The sequence below is a fragment of the Staurois parvus genome, unplaced genomic scaffold (genome assembly GCF_062004578.1).
Source record: "Staurois parvus isolate SC_StPar_1 unplaced genomic scaffold, SC_StPar_1.0 ptg000013l, whole genome shotgun sequence".
NCBI lineage: Eukaryota > Metazoa > Chordata > Amphibia > Anura > Ranidae > Staurois > Staurois parvus.
In genome coordinates, this window is record NW_028317809.1 from 16778824 (window position 1) to 16798841 (window position 20018).

The window sequence follows — 20018 nt, forward strand, 5'->3', positions numbered from 1 at the left end:
CAGAGGCCTAAAGAAAAGGTGGACAGGTTCAATTTATAGTGTATCTAAATCCCAAAACAGAAATATAATATACTGAAGCTAACCAGGCATTTCTTCCTTTATTTTCACCCAGCAATCCTGCTAGTAACACACTTTCGGTCTTAGGGTGAGAATATTCACTCACTGTGAGTGCTACTGGAATAGCAGCATTGTCAAACTTGGACAGCACTAAAGTATACCTCCCCATTTCCTCTTCTCCATAATATTGGAGGAGGTGTTTTGTAGTCCACGGAGATAACTGACAACAGTGTAATTGAACAGAATGCAGCATAGACAGAATTAACAGGAAGTTATCAGCGCAAAAGATTTAGTTTTTAGCTAGACATACAGGCATTGTTGCACTTCTTAACCGCTTCCTGACCGCCCTATAGCAGATATACTGCTACAGGGCGGCACGGGTGTGCAAAATCACGTATATATACGTGATTTTGCATTTCTGGGTAGGGGGCGCTGGCGCCCTACTTGCGCCGCCATTCGCAGCTGAGGCTGTCAATCACCGGGTCTCGCTGGCACCCGGTGTTTGCCTAGCATCTCCGACGGGGAGGAGAACTGTTTGTAAACAATACAGTTCTCCTCCCTGTCAACTCATGCACATTGCTTTGGATGACTGTGACCTATTAGTTGTTTCCCTCAGAGAAGACTCAGCCAGTGGTGAATGCATGTGCCATAAACAAGAGAATGTTGTCTAGTCCAGCTTAAACTGATTATTTTTCTGCTGTCAGAGGGGGTGGTGGAAATCAGAATAATTAGAAAACCTTGTATAATTACTATTTTCCTTGAGTTAGGCCAGCACAAGTGTTTGCTGCCTGTTTTTCCACCTCCCAGACAATTTAAATGTAATTATTCTAAAAATTGCAGTATCTCTTGCAACAATCAAGCTGTGTAGGATGTGCTAATGAGCATTTTTTGGAAAGTTTCTGTGACCAATCCACATTTATTACTCCCTTTTTTTCAAATAAAGGAGCAAATATGTCACCATGCATGCACTGAATTTTGAAGTCATGAACCAGGAAAGCTTTGTCTTTGTCCAGGTAGATGAATTGAGAAAAGGTTTTTTTTTTTAAAATATATATTTTTTATGACAATATTTTAGAAAATCCTGCAAAGTAACCTATTACTTTTTAATAACAGGATTTGCTTCCATACAGAAAGTTTTGGTAAAATGTCAATGTAATTAAAGTAAGTCTACTGTACTGTAGTAGTAATCATCAAACGTCTTCAACTTTTGCATGTATACCAACTATGTGCTTGACCTTCATTTACCATTTGGCTTATTCACATATCACTTGCAATAATTAGCTAGTGTATTGAAGATCAAACCTAAACATTTCAATTTGTGATGTTCTGGTCAGATAAGTTCCAGTCTGACATATGCTGGAAATGCTACTCTGAAAAATCTGGGCTTGGTCTGGCAAAAAAATCAATCTGCAAACCTTTATAAAAGTCCACTGTTTGCATGCAACCACTCATCTGAATCATACAGCAGCTCTATTACGTGTATTGCAGGTCAGTTGCATCTCGACCCATTGATCTCAATGGGTCAGTTTGACAGGCAGTGCCTCTTGTCAAACTCTGCAGTCGGAGCAGCTCTGGCATGTGAACAGCTCTGTCAGGCTGTAATGTTAGGATTTGGGTGGGTGGGAAATTATTAATATCACAGCTCAGTGATGGACCTAACAATTAAATAAAGGTCAAACAAGCTTTTTGCACTGTTGGGAACATTGCTCAAAAAATAAAATGTATAACAGCATGGTTCTTCTCTGCTTTAATATAAATTGATTTAAAAAAATAAATAACACCACTCACATTTTTCTGTGTACTCCACATGGTTACAGTAAACAAGGCTCAAGTAATATAAATCTTTAATAAATCTGGTGAGTGCTGTATTGTGGCTAGACAAGGACTTTAAAGATTGTTACCTTCTCCTGTTTTATGTTCTACTAGGTACTAATTAGTAACGTGTATGTCTGCAAGGGGATTCAGTCAAAGATTGCCTTCTGGAGCAAAACTCCAGTTTGTGAGTACTGAGATTCAGTCATGTCAAGTTAGTAGGTATGTTCACTACCTGAGGAGCCCAATGATATTGGAGAGGCATGGCCAGACTCAACTTTTACAGGCAAAGTTGAGATTCACTTATACATTTACCAGATTGTATTCTTAGATTTACTGATAGTTTTCACACAAGGATTTTATTGAAGAGGCAATCTGATTACGATTAAAAAAGATAATCAAAAGATTACATGCTCAGTTTGAATTGCCTGGGATTATTTTTAACACTGACAAAATGGTTAACTCTTACATAGTGAGATTTTAGTTGCAGGAGGCTTGCACACCATGTGTCTACTTAGTGGCATTTGCAGAGCGTTAGTAATCTGCTAAGGCAAATTGAAGGTCTTTATTGAATATGATTGCAGTTTTTTCCTATGTGACTCTACAAAGGAAATGAAAAAAACATGCAGTGTTAAGAGGACTACACAAACTGAAGTTGAACAACACTGGATTCAATACAAGTTTACTTTTAAACATGTAAAAAAACTGTAATTTTCCCCCCAAAAATTCCTCAGAAATGTCCATGGTTCTTTTTAAGTATAATTTAGTTTTACCTGTTATATATCAAATATGTGTCTTAGATTTGAAATACACAATAAACAACCTATATAGTCTGTACAAATCCGGCTTTTGGCCTATAGTTTTTACAGTACCTGTTATATATGCAGCAATACATCTTCTAGACTGTGAATCTAAGTTTTCATACTGTACATATACAATATATACAGCAGGCCTCAAAATTTCCACTCGCCTGCTTGCATTGGCGAGTGGAAATAAGGTGGGGGCGAGTGTGTCTCCCAGGGCGGTCTTGCTGAGCAGGCTGGGAACTCAGGGCCGGCTCAGTCACTCGCACTGGGAGTCGTCAGACTGCTCAATAGTTGAGCAAAGTGAAAGCAAAGGAAGTACTGCAACATTTTATAGGGCTGTATATATGTGTGTGTATGTGTGTGTATGTACATGTGTCTGTGTGCATGTACATGTGTTTGTGTGTATGTATCTGTGCGTATGTACATGTGTATGTGTGTGTATGTACATGTATCTGTGTGTATGTATCTGTGTGTTTATGTACAGTACATGTTCCTGTGTGTAAGTACATGTATCTGTGTGTATGTATCTGTGTGTGTATGTACAGTACATTTGCCTGTGTGTATGTACATGTGGGTGTGTATGTATCTGTGTGTGTCTATGTACATGTGTATGTATCTGTGTGTGTATATACATGTGTCTGTGTGTATGTATCTGTGTGTGTGTGTGTGTGTGTGTGTGTGTGTACATGTGTCTGTGTGTCTGGGTACATGTGCATTCTGGCCTTCCTGCAAATAGGTCTTGACCAGAACTTGGCCATAAGTAGTTTTAAAGACTAGGTCTCTGCCTCATCCATTCTTTTATAAAGGTCCCCACTTCACTCTCTGTTATAAGAACCTTTCTTCAAGGCATATCTCGTTTTAAGCACCCCTTGCAGCATCATGTGCTTCCTTGGGATCTCACATAGTTATTTCTGCCTTGCATAAACCACACTTTAAAACTATCAGGAATATTCTTTTGGCAGATCTCTCCTACAAAGTGGTCTTTTTTGTAACAACCATGTCTGTCAGACAGCCGGGTGCCCACTGCACATGCGCATTCTGATTGGTCAGGAGACTGCGGGAGGAATTAGGGGGCCGAACTTCCAGCTCAGTTCGCCGTGGTGAACTGAGCCGGAAGTGGGAGCGGGTATCAGTCAAAACCTCCACTGTCATATTTGGCACCTGTTGGGAGGGAGGAGGCAAACAAGCAGAGCTTCCACTTTTGAGTGGAACTCCGCTTTAAGACAAATTCCTTTTGTCTTTTTTTTCGGACATGGAAGGTTTTGGAAAAATGTATCTGTATCTGATCTCACTAAGGTTGAGAACCAGTAAGGTAAGGAGTTTAAAATACTGATGCTCTTAAGTGGTGTTTTTCATGCTTGGATACTTCCATATGATAATTATGCATATGTGTGTGTGTGTGTGTGTGTGTGTATATATATATATATATATATATATATATATACAGTTGTGTTCAAAATAATAGCAGTGTGTTGACAAAAGTGAATAAAGCTCAAAATCCTTCTAATAGCTTTTATTTCCATACACACAAATGCATTGGGAACACTACACATTCTATTCCAAATCAAAACATGAAGAAAAATATATCAAATTTTTGTTGTTCCTCTAAAAAAATTGAAGAAAAGTGAATATTAGACTGTTCAAAAAAATAGCAGTGTTTGTATTCTTCTTTACAAACTCAAACATTCACTATATAAACTGAAAAATGTTTGAAGATTTTGCTTTCCTTTGAATCACTTAATTAATATTTCGTTGCATAAGCACTGTTTCTGAGAACTGCTGTACATCTGTGTTGCGTGGAGTCAACCAACTTCTGGTATTCCAGCCCAGAATGATTGGACTACATTCCACAGTTCTTCTCTATTTCTTGGTTTTGCCTCAGAAACTGCATTTTTGATGTCACCCCACAAGTTTTCTATTGGATTAAGATCCGGGGATTGGGCTGGCCACTCCATAACGTCAATCTTGTTGGTCTGGAACCAAGATGTTGCACGTTTACTGGTGTGTTTGGGGTCGTTGTCTTGTTGGAACACCCATTTCAAGGGCATTTCCTCTTCAGCATAAGGCAGCATGACCTCTTCAAGTATTCTGATGTATTCAAACTGATCAATGAGCTGTAAGCCATAATCATCACAATTATGACAAATCACAGCTTGAACTATCTTGCTTTGCATGTAATGAGTCTATCTCATATATTAGTTTCACCTTTTAAGTTGCATTACTGAAATAAATGACCTTTTGCACGATATTCAAATTTTTCGAGTTTCACCTGTGTATATATATATATATATATATATATATATATATATATATATATTATCTCACAGAAGTGAGTACACCCCTCACATTTTTGTAAATATGACAGCATTGTGACAACACTGAACAATGACACTTTGCTACAATGTAAAGTAGTGAGTAGTTTAAAGTAGTGAGTGTACAGCTTGTATAACCGTGTAAATTTGTTGTCCCGTCAAAATAACTGAACACACAGCCATTAATGTCTAAACCGCTGGCAACAAAAGCGAGTACACCTCTAAGTGAAAATGTCCAAATTGGGCCCAATTAGCCATGTTCCCTCCCTGGTGTCATGGGATAATGTTACAAGGTCTCAGGTGTGAATGGGGAGCAGGTGTGTTAAAATTGGTGTTATCGCTCTAACTCTCTCATACTGGTCACTGGAAGTTCAACATGGCACCTCATGGCGAAGAACTCTCTGAGGATCTGAAAAAAAGAATTGTTGCTCTACATAAAGATGGCCTAGGCCAGGGGTAGGCAACCTGCGACTCTCCAGCTTTTGCAGGACTACAAGTTCCATCATGCCTCTGCAAGTCATAGCTATAACTGTCAGTTTTGTAATGTTGCAATGCCTCATGGGAAATGTAGTTCCACAACAGCTAGAAAGCTGCAGGTTGCCTACCCCTGGCCTAGGCTATAAGAAGATTGCCAGGACCCTGAAACTGAGTTGCAGCACAATGGCCAAGACCATACAGGGGTTTAATAGGATAGGTTCTACTCACAACAGGCTTTGCCATGGTCGACCAAAGAAGATGAGTGCATGTGCTCAGTGTCATATCCAGAGGTTGTCTTTGGGATATAGACGTATGAGTGCTGCCAGCATTGCTGCAAAGGTTGAAGGGGTGGGGTGGTCAGCCTGTCAGTGCTCAGACCATACACTGCACACTGCATCAAATTGGTGTGCATGGCTGTCGTCCCTGAAGGAAGCCTCTTCTAAAGATGATGCACAAGAAAGCCCACAAACTGTTTGCTGAAGACAAGCAGACTAAAGACATGGATTACTGGAACCATGTCCTGTGGTTTGATGAGACCAAGATAAACTTATTTGGTTCAGATGGTGTCAAGCGTGTGTGGCAGCAACTGGATGAGGAGTACAAAGACAAGTGTGTCTTGCCTACAGTCAAGCATGGTGGTGGGAATGTCCTGGTCTGGGGCTGCATGATTGCTGTCGGCACTGGGGAGCTACAGTTCATTGAGGGAACCATGAATGCCAACATGTACTGTGACGCTGAAGCAGAGCATGATCCCCACCCTTTGGAGACTGGGCCGCAGGGCAGTATTCCAACATGATAATGACCCCAAACACACCTCCAAGACGACCACTGCCTTGTCAAAGAAGCTGAGGGTAAAGGTGATGGACTGGCCAAGCATGTCTCCACACCTAAACCCTATTGAGCATCTGTGAGGCATCCCTCAAATGGAAGGTGGAGGAGCACAAGGTCTCTAACATCCACCAGCTCTGTGATGTCGTCATGAAGGAGTGGAAGAGGACTCCAGTAGCAACCTGTGAAGCTCTGGTGAACTCATGTCCAAGAGGGTTAAGGTAGTGCTGGAAAATAATGGTGGCCACACAAAATATTGACAGTTTGGGCCCAATTTGGACATTTTCACTTAGGGGTGTACTCACTTTTGTTGCCAGCGGTGTAGACATTTAAGGCTGTGTGTTGAGTTATTTTGAGGGGACAGCAAATTTACACTGTTGTACAAGCTGTACACTCACTACTTTACATTGTAGCAAAGTCATTTCTTCAGTGTTGTCACATGAAAAGATATAATAAAATGTTTACAAAAATGTGAGGGGTGTACATATATAGTTAGGTCCATATATATTTGGACACAGGCACAATTTTAGTTTTTTTCAGGTATTTACCAAAACATATTCAAGCTATAGTTATATAATGGATATGGGCTGAAAGTGCACACTCTCAGGTTTAATTTGAGGGTATGTACATTGGAGCAAGGGTTTAGGAATTACAGCTCTTAAGAGTAGCTATCCCACCTTTTTCAAGGGACCAAAAGTAATTGGACAATTGAACCAAAAGCTGTTTCATGGCCAGGTGTGGGCTACTCCATTATTTCTTCATTAATTAAGCAGGTAAAAGGTCTAAAGTTGATTCTAAGTGTGGTATTTGCATTTGGAATCTATTGCTCTGAACCTACATCATGCGTTCAAAGGATTTGTCCATGCAATTGAAACAGGCCATTGTAAGGCTTCAAAAATGAAACAAATTCATCAGAGAGATAGCAGCAACATTAGGAGTGGCCAAATCAACAGTTTGGTACATTCTGTGGAAAGAAGAACGCACTGGTGAGCTCAGCAACATGAAAAGGCATGGACATCCACGGAAGACAACAGTGGTGGATGATTGCAGGATCCTCCCTATGGTAAATAAAAACCCATTCACCACATCCAGACAAATGAAGGACACTCTCCAGGAGGTGGGCGTATCCTTTTCAAAGTCTACAATCAAGAGAAGACTTCACAAGAGCAAATACAGAAGGTTCACCACAAGGTGCAAATCATTCATAAGGCTGAAGAATAGAAAAGCCAGATGACTCCAAAAAAAATCTAAATAATCCAAACCAGTTCTGGAAAAGCATTCTTTGGATGGATGAACAGCGCATGATCCAAAGCACATAACATCATCTGTAAAACATGGTGGAGGCAGTGTGATGGCTTCCAGTGGCACTGGCACTGGCTCATTGGTGTTTATTGATAATGTAACAGAAGACAGAAGGAGCCGGATGAATTCTGAAGTGTTTAAAGATATACTGTCAGCCCAGATTCAGCCAAATGCAGCAAAGTTGATTGGACGGCGCTCCACAGTACAGATGGACAATGATCCAAAACACACTGCAAAAGCAACCAATGTTGAAGGAAAAGAAGTGGAATATTTTGCAATGGCCAAGTCAATTACCGGATCTCAACCCAACTGAGCATGCATTTCCCTTGCTGAAGGCAAAACTAAAGAGAAAGACAGACCCACAAACAAAGAACAACTGCAGTTAGAGCCTGGCAAAGCATTAAAGGCTGGAGGAACTTGAATGGCCTGCACAGAGTCCTGACCTCAACCCGATAGAACACCTTTGGGATGAATTAGAGCGTCGACTGCGAGCCAGGCCTTCTCATCCGACCTTCACAAATGCGCTTCTTGAAGAATGGCCAAACTTTCAGGTCAGGCACTGATGTCGGACGAATACCTGGCTTGCAGTCTCCACTCTGCTTCATCCTAAAGGTATTTCAAGGGGTTGAGGTCAGGAGTCTGTGCAGGTCAGTCAGGTTCCTCCACCCCAAACTCACTCATCCATGTCTTTATGGATCTTGCTTAGTGCACTGGTGCACACTGTCGTTGTGCTAATCTGAAGGACACACAAAGTTTGGAGGTCTTTAGCTTTTGACTGCAGAGAGTTGGTGACTTCTGTGCACTGTTCGCTTCAGCATGTCCTGACCCTACTTTGTCATTTTACGTGGCCTACCACTTCGTGGCTGAGTTGCTGCTGATCCTAGTTGATTCCACTTTGTTATAATACCACTAACAGTTGACTCTGGAATATTTTGTAGCAAGGAAATTTCACGGATGGACTTATTACTAAGATGGCAACCTATTACAGTACCACGCTTGAATTCACTGAGCTCCTCAGAGTGACCCGTTCTTTCACAAATATTTGTAGAAGCAGTCTGCATGCCTAGGTGCTTGATTTTATACACCTGTGGCCATGGAGGTGATTGGAACACCTTAATCCAATGATTTGGAGGGGTGTCCCAATACTTTGGCAATATAGTGTATATATGGTTACCCCCTATAATACTGTTAACTAACAATTTATGTGCAATTATTTCATGTCTTAATACCTATATTTGTAGTGCAATATAGATTTAATGTTATATGGTGCAAATGTATGTACTTTGTCAAACATATTGGCAATCCAGAGCTCTAAAACCTTTTTAAGTTTGGCACTTTTATAATTATGATCCGGAAATATCTTAACAAAAGTCTGTTTTGGCTTTTACTGTATTTCGAAATAAAAAAAACCCCCTACATTCTTCAATTTCTATTTCAGTTGTTATTTGTAGGGAATTTCTATATAGTGAGTATATAGTGGTGTACTTTTTGAGTCCAGTGTATGATGGTGTCGACTTCATTCTCAGATCTCTATTGATAGGAATAGGAACCGGGCAGAGGCTCTATCTCTTCCCTACTCTATCCAAAGCTAAATATGTTTTGGCTGGAGTTTAAAGCTTTCCAAATATATTTGATGTATAACTCAATCACTTTCAGTAAGATTAGAAAACAATTTCTAGGTTTCAGCAGACGGCCAGTGTCACAAGAGATTGGTATGTTACAAGAAAGAGTGCTGTGTTTCCTGAAAGACTGCTTTAAGAGACTTCTGAGTTAACATAAAGATGCTCTTCTTAACCATGTGTCACTCCATATTAATGAGAACTTTTATTGAAGAAAGCATGCAGATGACTGAACACAAGTAGGTAGTATAATTTGATATGTTGGGCACAATATGAACTTGTCTGTTTGTGTCAAACTCTAGAATGTTGTATCTGCTAAAATACTGAATTTGCCTGTCTAGATTTGCTCTCTGAATTCTTGTATGTGCTGTTATTGAGGACTACTTAGAACAGGCTTCATCTTATTTTCCACCAAGAGAGGTGATTACTACTGAACTTCAATATGTTCAATCAATAACAACAAAGTAAAACGGAGCCTGATGCCCAGGAGTACACATGGAATTTGTCTTATTTTTATTTTCTTGTAATACTAAAAAATGTTCTTGAATTTAGTTTTCTTCTATATTATTTATGGTATTTGTGTTTTTCTTACCCTCCCTTTCTTCATTTTTCAGAAATAAAACAACTGTTTACTGTAAATTAATTCACCAATGAAAAAACTGATTTACATAGTTTCCCCATTTAAATTAACAGTGTTGTTCTTTTGTATGTGGATACATTGTTCTACACATAATCCTTGCCACATTATATACAACATTGACAGTGGCACTGCAGTAATAGTGGTTTGAATTATACTGTATGCAGTATCATTTCCAAGCTAAAAATATATATTTTTCAGAACTTTGGCTTCCTTTATCATATCACAGTATTATAGTGCCTTGAAAAAGTATTTAGCCTTAGAGACAATTTCAACACTTTTCAAAATAGGGTTTAAAAATGAAAAGGTCAAAATGGTGCAAATAAAATATTTACAGAAAAAGGGTGTTACAAGGAAATACAGTGCCTTTAAAAAGTATTCATTACCCTTTAAATTTTCCACATTTTGTCATGTTACAACCGAAACTTAAATGTATTTCATTGGGATTTTATATGATAGAGCAGCGGTCACTAAATGGCGGACTGCAGTCTGAGAAAGGCCCCAGCAGCGCTCCCTTCTGGACTGCCAGCCTGCCAGTCCGCAATGAGAGATCAGCCGCTGAGCAGGGCGGTCGTCACAGTAACATGACATCACGTGTGCGCCCCCACCCCTTCGAGCTCACTGCCTGCCTGTACACAAGCATCCTTCAGTGAGGATCCCGGCACAGCTCCTGTCTGCCCTCATGGTAGGGTATAGTCTTAAAGGGGCCTGTCCCAAAGCAATAAGAAATTTGAGGGGAGGGTGACACCATGATAGCCACCATCAATAATACCTTAGGACCTACTCAGCCACTCGTAAAACACTTCAGAATCCTCTGCGGTTATGACATCCACCTGGTAGAATCTTGTGCATGTCTGAACCGAAGACCATGTAGTGGCCTTGAAAACCTGAGCCACTGACACTGATGGCGGATTGCCCAAGATGCACCCACACTGTGTGTGTGTATGTACGTGTGTGTGTGTGTATATACATGTGTCTGTGTGTGTATGTACATGTGTCTGTATGTGTATCAGTGTGTGTGTATGTACATGTGTCTGTGTGTATGTGTGTCTGTGTGTGCGAGTATATGTGTGCACGTGTGTCTGTGTGTGTGTATGTACATGTGTCTGTCTATGTATGCGTTTAAGCATACATGTATGGGTGGTTTGGTGTGTATGTACATGTGTGTACATGTGTTTCTGTGCATGTGTGTACATGTTTCTGTCTGTGTGTGTGAGTGTGTACATGTGTCTGTATGTATGTGTTTAAGCATACATGTATGGGTGGTTTGGTCAGGTTCAGGACGATGTGGTTATGATGGGTGGTAGAGGATGGGGCATTTGAGATATTGCTGGGTTGAATAGAAGGTAGGCTATGCTTGGTAGAGTTATGGTTTGGTGAGTGAGAGATTATGGGGGGTTATGGTTGTATGCGGTGCATGGTCTAAGTATGATGTAGTGCTTAGGGGGATATTGGAGGCCCTGATGTAATATGGGGGGACTTTGGGGACCCTGATGTAATGTGGGGGGACTCTGGGGACCCTGATATAATGTGGGTAACATTTAACAGTGTCATTTCGTGAGATAATTTACGAGAGCATGTTTAGGGGCAGAATTAGGGGCGGGAGAGGGTAGGGGTTGGGTGGGGCAACTGGTGGCGAGCAACTCCTAAGGCCTGGCTAGTAGCTCAGGACTTGAAATTTTGAGCCTTGCTTTGGGACATCCTACATGTCCTGAAGAGCCTGCTCTGTGAATTGGATTTTTTCTACATACTTACCGGTAAAACCCACTCCTCTTTTGGGAATGTCATTGCTTGCTACAAAAACTGAGGTACTTCCTGTATAAGAGGGGTTATATAGGGGAGGACCTCTTATACAGGGGAGGACCTCTTATTGGTAACCCACATAGTCATGAATATCCTGCTCTGTATCCCGTGATGTGCTCTGAGAAATGGATTTTACAGGTAAGTATGTAGAAAAATCCAGTTATTTGCAGGATTACCAGGTACAAATAAATTTGAGAAAATCCTGAAAAAAAAATATCCTAGGACTGGAATGCTGTAACGTGAAATTTCTGTTTTTGGTTTTAAATATGCTTTAATGGTTGCAAGAAGGTACAAACCAGTCTATATTTATAAAAGTGCTCATGTGCTATTGGATGTGCTATAAAAAGCTAAACAAAAAATAAACTATTGCAGCAGTCTTATACTTGTGTTAAATACCACAATGCATATAAATTAAAAACCAGGTGGACCGCGCATAAATATAATCATGTGCATCGTACAACAAAACCAAAAAAAAGTCCCAAATTAGTGAAGGTGCACGTGCTTGTGCTCAGCTCAATTGCAATATCTTGATTCGTAAATTATCTCAAGAGTGCACCACTGTCCTCCCACCAAGGTCCACCATTTTGGTGATGGTATTTATACCCGTCAACCGGATATTAATTTGATATATGAAAACCGCAACATTGCTGAGTACATTCGGTGTTACACATTAATGGGCTTCATAGTACTTATGCTGACATTACTATGCCATACACATGTGTTTAATTTTTAACAAACCAGTCTATGTCAATCCACCCCTGCTTTAGGGGTCTCTAGGTGCTTGGTAAGTTAATGAAGGTTATGCGCATGACTTAAGAAAGCTTCTTTTAATACAGATAATAATTTAATGATCTATTTACAATTAAAGTGATTGTAAATGCATTTTCTTTATTTTGTTTCTAAATAATAAACAGGTTTATACTTACATTGCACAGATCAGCCCTGAACATCTTTTTTTCGGATCCCATGCTCTTGGCTCCTCCTCTCTGGCTAGTGCCCCCATTGGAATATGCTTTCTTTGGGGGCACTTGTATGAGCTCGCTCCCAAACCTCGCTGTCTGCATCTATAGACGCAGACAGTGGGACTCGGCCCTGCCCCCTCATCCCTGGCTTTGATTGATGGCAGCCAATGGCTCCTGTGGCCTCAGCAAAGCCAGTGAGACTAGGAAGTGAGGGGAGAGCAGAGCTGCAGGCAGGCATAGCACTGGATTGAATGTGGGTTTGTGTAAGTATAAAGGGGGGGGGGTTGAGGGGGTGATAGCATATGAGCATATCCTTGAAAATATGAAAACATAATGTATAAATATATATATAGGATCAAAGTGGCCTTTTTTCTACGTGAGCTTACACTTTAAAGTGTTATTAACCCAAAACCAAAAATGTAATTTATTGCAGCTTACCAATCATTAGATGTAGCTGCATCAATTTTCTTTTTTTTTGTCTTTTTCTGTCTGTTTTCATCAAGTGACCTGACCAGTAACACATCTGTATTGGTGAGACACCAGTCTGTAGCAATGAGGACAAGTGGCACAGCAGACAGCAGCATTATCAATCTTGGGGGTGGGGAGGGGAGTGTTAAATGTATTAGTAGATTTAAGATCAGTAACTAAATAAAGCCACACTCCAGCTCACACTTCATAATCAGTTACAGCAGTTGTTTTCCATTTGGGATAAAGATTTTACATGAATAAATAAAAGCTGATCATTTTAACCACCCTTGCCAGTGTCAAATGGTCTGCCTTATCCCGGTAACTGATACATTCTGCTGGAGAGTTTGAGCTTTTATAAAACAACAAATTTGTTGTCCAGATCGCCAGATGGAAGTAGAAGAAAGCCTAAAAAGAAATTAATATAGCCATCACATCTAAGAATTGATAAGTTGCAATATAATAAATGTTTGCTTCGGGCTTTATGCGATTTTAACCTAGTGCACTGGATCTTACTTTCCATATGGATTCATTTTCAGCCAGTCCCTTTATCTGCCCCTGAGCAACTGTTGTCAGTGTTTGAGGTTTCCAAACAAAACATGTCAGAGGCATAACCTAATGTTGAGGGATGTATGAAATCAGTGTGGGCACAAGCTCATTTAGGAATATAAGCAATGTGCCTATTCCCTTGGATACAGTGAGTGATTCATTTGATATAATATTTAGTCTGTTTAGAATATGAAATTCCAAATTAAAACGAGAACTGAAGGTTTTCACATTGTTAATAATATTTCCTTTATTAATGCAGAGTGTGACTGGAGCTGCAATGCCTGCAAGGGCCCTTTGAACACTGATTGCCTGCAGTGTATGGAACACTACATCCTTCATAATGGAGCTTGTGTTGAGCATTGCCCACCTTCCTACTACAAGCATCGGGACACGTGCAGAGGTACGTTTTTATGTGTGCCTTGTAATTTTTGAGGATGGAGAACCAGCCAAACTACAGGTACAGGTTGTTTGTGATATGATATAAGAATTTTCTGTTTCTTACAATGGAAACTTAGAAAGATATAGAGGCTGCCATTTTCTGAACTGATTACTGTTGAATATTTGTTGAAGCCCAATGGCCTAATGTATTAAAGACAAAGACAGACAGACAATAGGCATTTTTAGAAGAGGACAGCAATGCCATGATTTGAAACAATATCCAATACTTATAAGTGCAGGGAACATGTGACCCTTTCTATCTCCTTCCACATTGCATCAATGTCATGTGGTGGTGGGAGGAAGGTCCTTAGCTTTGTATAAGCCCCCACCAGACTGATTTGGAGCCTATACAATTGTTTTTTACTTTTCTCCAGCGGCTGAATGGGTCAGCAGGGGTAGCAAATATATCTTGAGTACATTTAAGCAAGGGGGGGTGGCTCATTAACTACTTGCCAACCGCAGATAGCCGAATGACGGCTACACTGCGGCTGGCCAGTTCTGGGAGGGCGTCATATGACGTCCTCCCAGAACGCGCTCTCCTGCGTGCCCCCGGGGGCACGCACCCGGCGATCTCCGTGATCGCTGTGTCCTACGGACACAGCTGATCACGTGATGTGGTAAAAGGCCAATCACAGCAGCCTTTTACCACGTGATCAGCCGTGTCCAATGACACGCTGATCACCGGGAAATGCAATTGCCGGTTCTCGGCTGCACTTTCCTCACGCTGTCAGAGCGTGAGAAAAGTACTGCCGAGAACCGGCAGTTGTCAGAGCAGGGATCGGCACAGATCATCATGGCACTGATGATCAGTGCCCTGATGATCGGAGCCCAGCAGCGCCACCCACCAGCTCCGCCCACCCGTGCCCACCAGTACCACCCAGCAGTGCCATCTACCTGTGCCCAGAAGTGCCACCTACCTGTGCCCATCAGTGCCGCCCACCAGTGCCACCCAACAGTGCCCATCAATGCAGCCCAGCATTGCTGCCAGTCAGTGCCACCAGTCAGTGCCCAGCGGTTGTGCCAGTCAGTGCCCAGCAGTTGCGCCAGTCAATGCCTAGCAATGCCACCAGTCAGTGCCACCTATCAGTGCTGTCTATCAGTACCCATCATCAGTGCCACCTATCAGTGCCGCCTATCCGTGACACCTCATTAGTGCTGCCTATCAGTGCCACCTATCCGTGCCACCTCATTTGTGCTGCCTATCAGTGCCGCCTATTAGTGCCCTTCAGTGCTGACTATCAGTGCCCATCAGTGCTGACTATCAGTGCCGCCTATCAGTGCCCATCATTGCTGCCTCATGAATGCACATCAGTGAAGGAGAAAAATTATCTGTTTGAAAACTTTTATAATGGGGACAAAGAAACTTTTTTTTTCAAATTTTTGGCAATTTTTTTGTTTATAGCGCAAAAAGTAAAGTGCCCAGCAGTGATTTAATACCACCAAAAGAAAGCTCTATTTGTGAGAAAAAAATTATAAAAATTTCATATGGGTACAATCTTGCATGACCGCACAATTGTCAATCAAAGTGCGACAGCGTTGAAAGCTGAAAATTGGCCTGGTAAAAAAGGGGGTATAAGTGCCCGGTAGGCAAGTGGTTAAAGCTAAACTGAAGTCTTCAAATATTGCTAGTAGACAGAGTTTTTGGTAAAGGAGAATATCGGGTTGATTTACTAAAACTGGAGAGTGGAAAATTTGGTGCAGCTCTGCATAGAAACCAATCAGCTTCCAGGTTTTATTGTCAAAGCTTAATTTGATTAGCTGAAGTTATATGCTGAGTGGCTACCATGCACAGCTGCACCAGATTTTGCACTCTCCAGTTTTAGTAAATCAACCCCTGTGTGTGCCTCATCTGCCCAAAAAGTCCTTTCCCTTTTACTAGTTTTTTTTAATACCTACATTGCCTGTAACCCACAAACCTTGGCATCTGTTAAATTCCAAAGAGTGAAACGTAGTAATGATATAATTCTGCTCCATCACAGTTATGCAGGAGTTGTTTTATCACTGGTAGCCCTATGGCTGAAAAAGGAAGACGCTGGCAGCAAAAAGATGTTCTGTAAAGATGGCAGTGGTGGCTGTTGAGTGGTGAGGGAAAGTTTGGAACAATCTTCACTAGAGGATGGCAAACTGAGAGTTGAGTTGTAATAATGTGCAAGTATGCCATACATAATTGCACACTATAGCAAGTGCTCCTGATGAACCCCGATCTTTAAGTTCCACTGTATGTAATCTTGCATGGGTACAGAGCAAGTACTTTAAATTATGCTGCATAATCATATCATTACCCTCTTTATCCTTACACACTGTCTTTGGCACACTTACATCTGTCCAGCTCCCCACATACTCTATCAGTTTATGACTGCTGATTATATGTTTCTATTGCCATTGGGACCTCTTTGGACTTTCTTACTGTACACTGCAGTATTCCCCTTAGTGTTTGACACATGTGGTTTCAGTTTATTTTCAATCTGGAATTGAAAAACAGTGTATATTACCACACAATAATATGGTTATAGCCAGGTGTGCAGCAGAGAGCTTTAATTTGTTTATATGTACCTCCATTCCCGACAGCGAGTGCCACATTTCACGGCCTCCCTCTTCATTCCTGTATGTATAACTGACTGCCAGAGCAACTCCATCTGTATAGCTAACGTACTGGAAATTGAATTTGCATACATTTATTTACTACGCAGAGAAGTAATGATGCTCTCGTTCTGGAAATAAACATGAAATACTAGATTCACAGACGTTTTTACCTCCCGCAGATATAACCTTGGCTGACTGACAATCCATTATTTATTAACTTCTCATTGATGACCTTTTACAATGTACTTCTTCTTTCCCCTGTTTCCTCCCTAGCCATGAGATAATCAGGTCATCAGCATCTCCTATATAAATATTAATGCATTCCACTGTCATCTAAAGGCTCATTTCTTCCCTCCTTCTCTGTTATTTTCATTCATCTTAACATCCTCCTCATATTACTATTGTCTCTTGGTAGATTCATCATTTTTTAATATGCTTTAGCTCTGCTTTATTCTGGTCTCCTCCCTAAGTTGTTCTTCTTGTTAGTTCTAAGTGTATCCCACGTGCATTATAATTATGATCATGTGCTGATATTTTTTATGTGGCTCTGTTGTCCATATAGTAAACATAGTACTTGAAATTGTATATTGCCTAATAAAAAGATTAATATCAATGGAAAACTTATAGAAGGAATTTGAGCAGGGAATTTATTAAAACACTATAACAAATTAAAGTCTTATATGTCCCTAAAGTTTAACTGAGCCCTCTTGATATACAATGTATTAGTGTAATGCTCCAGGACAGCATATAAAGTAATAAATATGCTTCCCTTTTAAATTTTTTTTAACTGCTGACTGCTTTAGAAAGGTTTCAAATACTCTGTGCTGGCAGCTCGTCAGAGTTGGATCAGTGCTCAGGTGAACATGGCAGACCTCTGGAGATTCAGGTTGCTGCACTGTGTGTGAAAACAGCGATATGACTCTCATATGTGCTGCCAGCACAGGGTATTTTAACACTTACTGTGACACCTAGCGGCAATCTGCATTTTGAAATAACAGGATGACAAATGGTAAAACTGCGGTTTTATATTTTTTACATTTTTATTTTTTAAAAAAGCATGTTCAGTACATCTGTACAGTACATGACTGTTTCCCTAGGTTTTATCCAAATACAGAAAATTACCTGTTTATGTCAGAAATGCACTGAGCTCCTACTTGTGGGCTGATTGCAAACAGCTTTGTGGATTAAGTGGTGCCAGTCCTGCCCCGCTGTCATTTGCCACACTACTCAAACCTCCCCCCTATGCTATTCCCAACAACATACATGCAGTCCTAAGATATGAACTGGAAGGAGGCTAAATGGGCTCTTTGGGATATCACAGGAAGTGTATACAGATTTTGTACCTCTGATAAGATCCACAGGTATTTTGTTGCATTTATCAAACAGATATAACAAAATGTTTGAGTTATGTTTGTGGACTGAATATTGCCAGCCCTGCCCAGTGGTCTTTTGCTATACTGCTACTAAAATTTTGTCCTATCCTATTTCTCCTAGCATAGAGGCTGTTTGTTCTATAGTTCCATTATAACAACTGGGAGGACTAACTGGGCTGCTTGAGATAACAACATAAGAAGTGTACACAGGTTTTGGATGTTTGTCGAGACCAGCAGATATTTTATTGCACTTATCAAACAGATACAACAATACTTGTGTGTTTAACCATTTGCCGCCCGCCCTATGGCCGAATGGCGGCCGGCAAATGTCATCAAGATTGCTGTGATATACCGGCCTCCTGGATCCATATCCCGCTTCCTGGATGACTTTTCCTCCTGGCTACCCTTCTTCCTCTCCTCTGAGCTACCCACCATCATCCTTGGGGATTTCAACATCCCTGTCAACTTCGACAACCCGGCCACATTCCATCTCCTCCACTTAACCTCCTCCTTTGCACTTGCACAGTGCATACAATCCACCACCCACTCTGACGGTAATATCCTTTATCTTGTCTTCTCCAACCGCTGCGCTCCCCACAACCTCACTAACACCCCCTTCCCTCTCTCTGACCACAACCTGATTACCTTCTCTATCTCCTCGTCCTCCAACGCCTACCCCTCCAAGTGTCACACTACTACCAGCCGTAACCTCCGCAACCTTAACTCTGCCCCCCTCCACTCTGCAGCTGATCAACTCCACGACAGCATCCTCCCCCTGTCCTGCCCCGACTTGGCTATGACTGCCTACAACAACTGCCCTTGACTCACTAGCGCCTTTAACCACACGCAACATCAGACCCTGACCGCTCCAGCCCTGGCAGACTGATCACACCAAAACCCTATGCGTCTATGGCGCGAAACCAAATCCCAACAAGCCTTTACCCGCTACAAATTTGCCTTCCACACCTACACCTCCTCCCTCCACGCAGCCAAACAAGCCTACTTCCTGACCCTCATCAAGGCCCAATCCTCGCTGACTCTTCTCCACCTTCAACTCTCTACTCTCGCCACCCCCACCTCCACCCAGCACCTCACTCACCGCCCTTGAGATTGCCAATCACTTCAAAAACAAGATTCACACAATTCGCAAGGACATCGCCGCAACTCACACGCCCTCTCAACCCGTCCCCTCTCACACAGCTACCCCCTCATCCCCCTTCTCCCTCGACATAACCCGCAGGGACTTAGTCGCTGCTCAAACTCCCTCCAACCCCGTTCCCCCTCACTCAGCTACCCCCTCATCCCTCTCCTACGGCCCCACCACTGCTCTGACCTCCACTTCCACCACACCCTACATTCCTCATACTGAAGCCCCCCAACACTCCGCACCTTTGACCTTACTACCATCGAGGAAGTCTCCAAGATCCTCTCTGATGTCAGCCTCACCACCTGCCCCCTCGATCCTATCCCCTCACAACTCCTACGACCTCCCTCTCCCTCCATCCTACGCTCCCTCACCCACATCTTTAATCTCTCCCTCTCCTCCGGCACTTTCCCCTCCCCTCTGAAACATGCACACATCACCCCCATACTTAAAAAGCCCTCCCTGGACCCCAATGACCCGAACAACCTCAGACCCATCTCCCTGCTCCCATTTACACCCAAACTCCTCGAGCGCCTAGTCTACACCCGCCTAAGCTCTCACCTCAACGACAACAACCTCCTTGATCCCCTACAGTCCGGCTTCCGTCCCCTACACTCCACCGAAACTGCCTTACTTGAACTCTCCAACGACCTGCTAACCGCCAAAGCTAATGGCAACTATTCAGTGCTCCTACTCCTTGACCTCTCTGCGGCCTTCGACACAGTCGACCACCCCCTCCTCCTCAAAGAACTACACTCCCTTGGCCTCAGAGATTCTGCTCTCTCCTGGCTCTCATCCTACCTGTCACAACGCTCTTTCAGCGTTACCTATAATGCTACCACCTCCCCCTC

General features: G+C 42.0%; 1 protein-coding gene across 1 annotated transcript in view; it reads left to right on the forward strand.

Annotated features, from left to right (window-relative positions):
* The window catches only part of FRAS1 (Fraser extracellular matrix complex subunit 1), a 680896-nt gene that overhangs the window by 388992 nt on the left and 271886 nt on the right, over positions 1–20018 (forward strand). The window contains exon 24 of the mRNA XM_089676214.1: positions 13889–14029. Coding sequence (XP_089532340.1) covers positions 13889–14029 — 141 coding nt within the window. The remainder of the gene's footprint in view (positions 1–13888; positions 14030–20018) is intronic.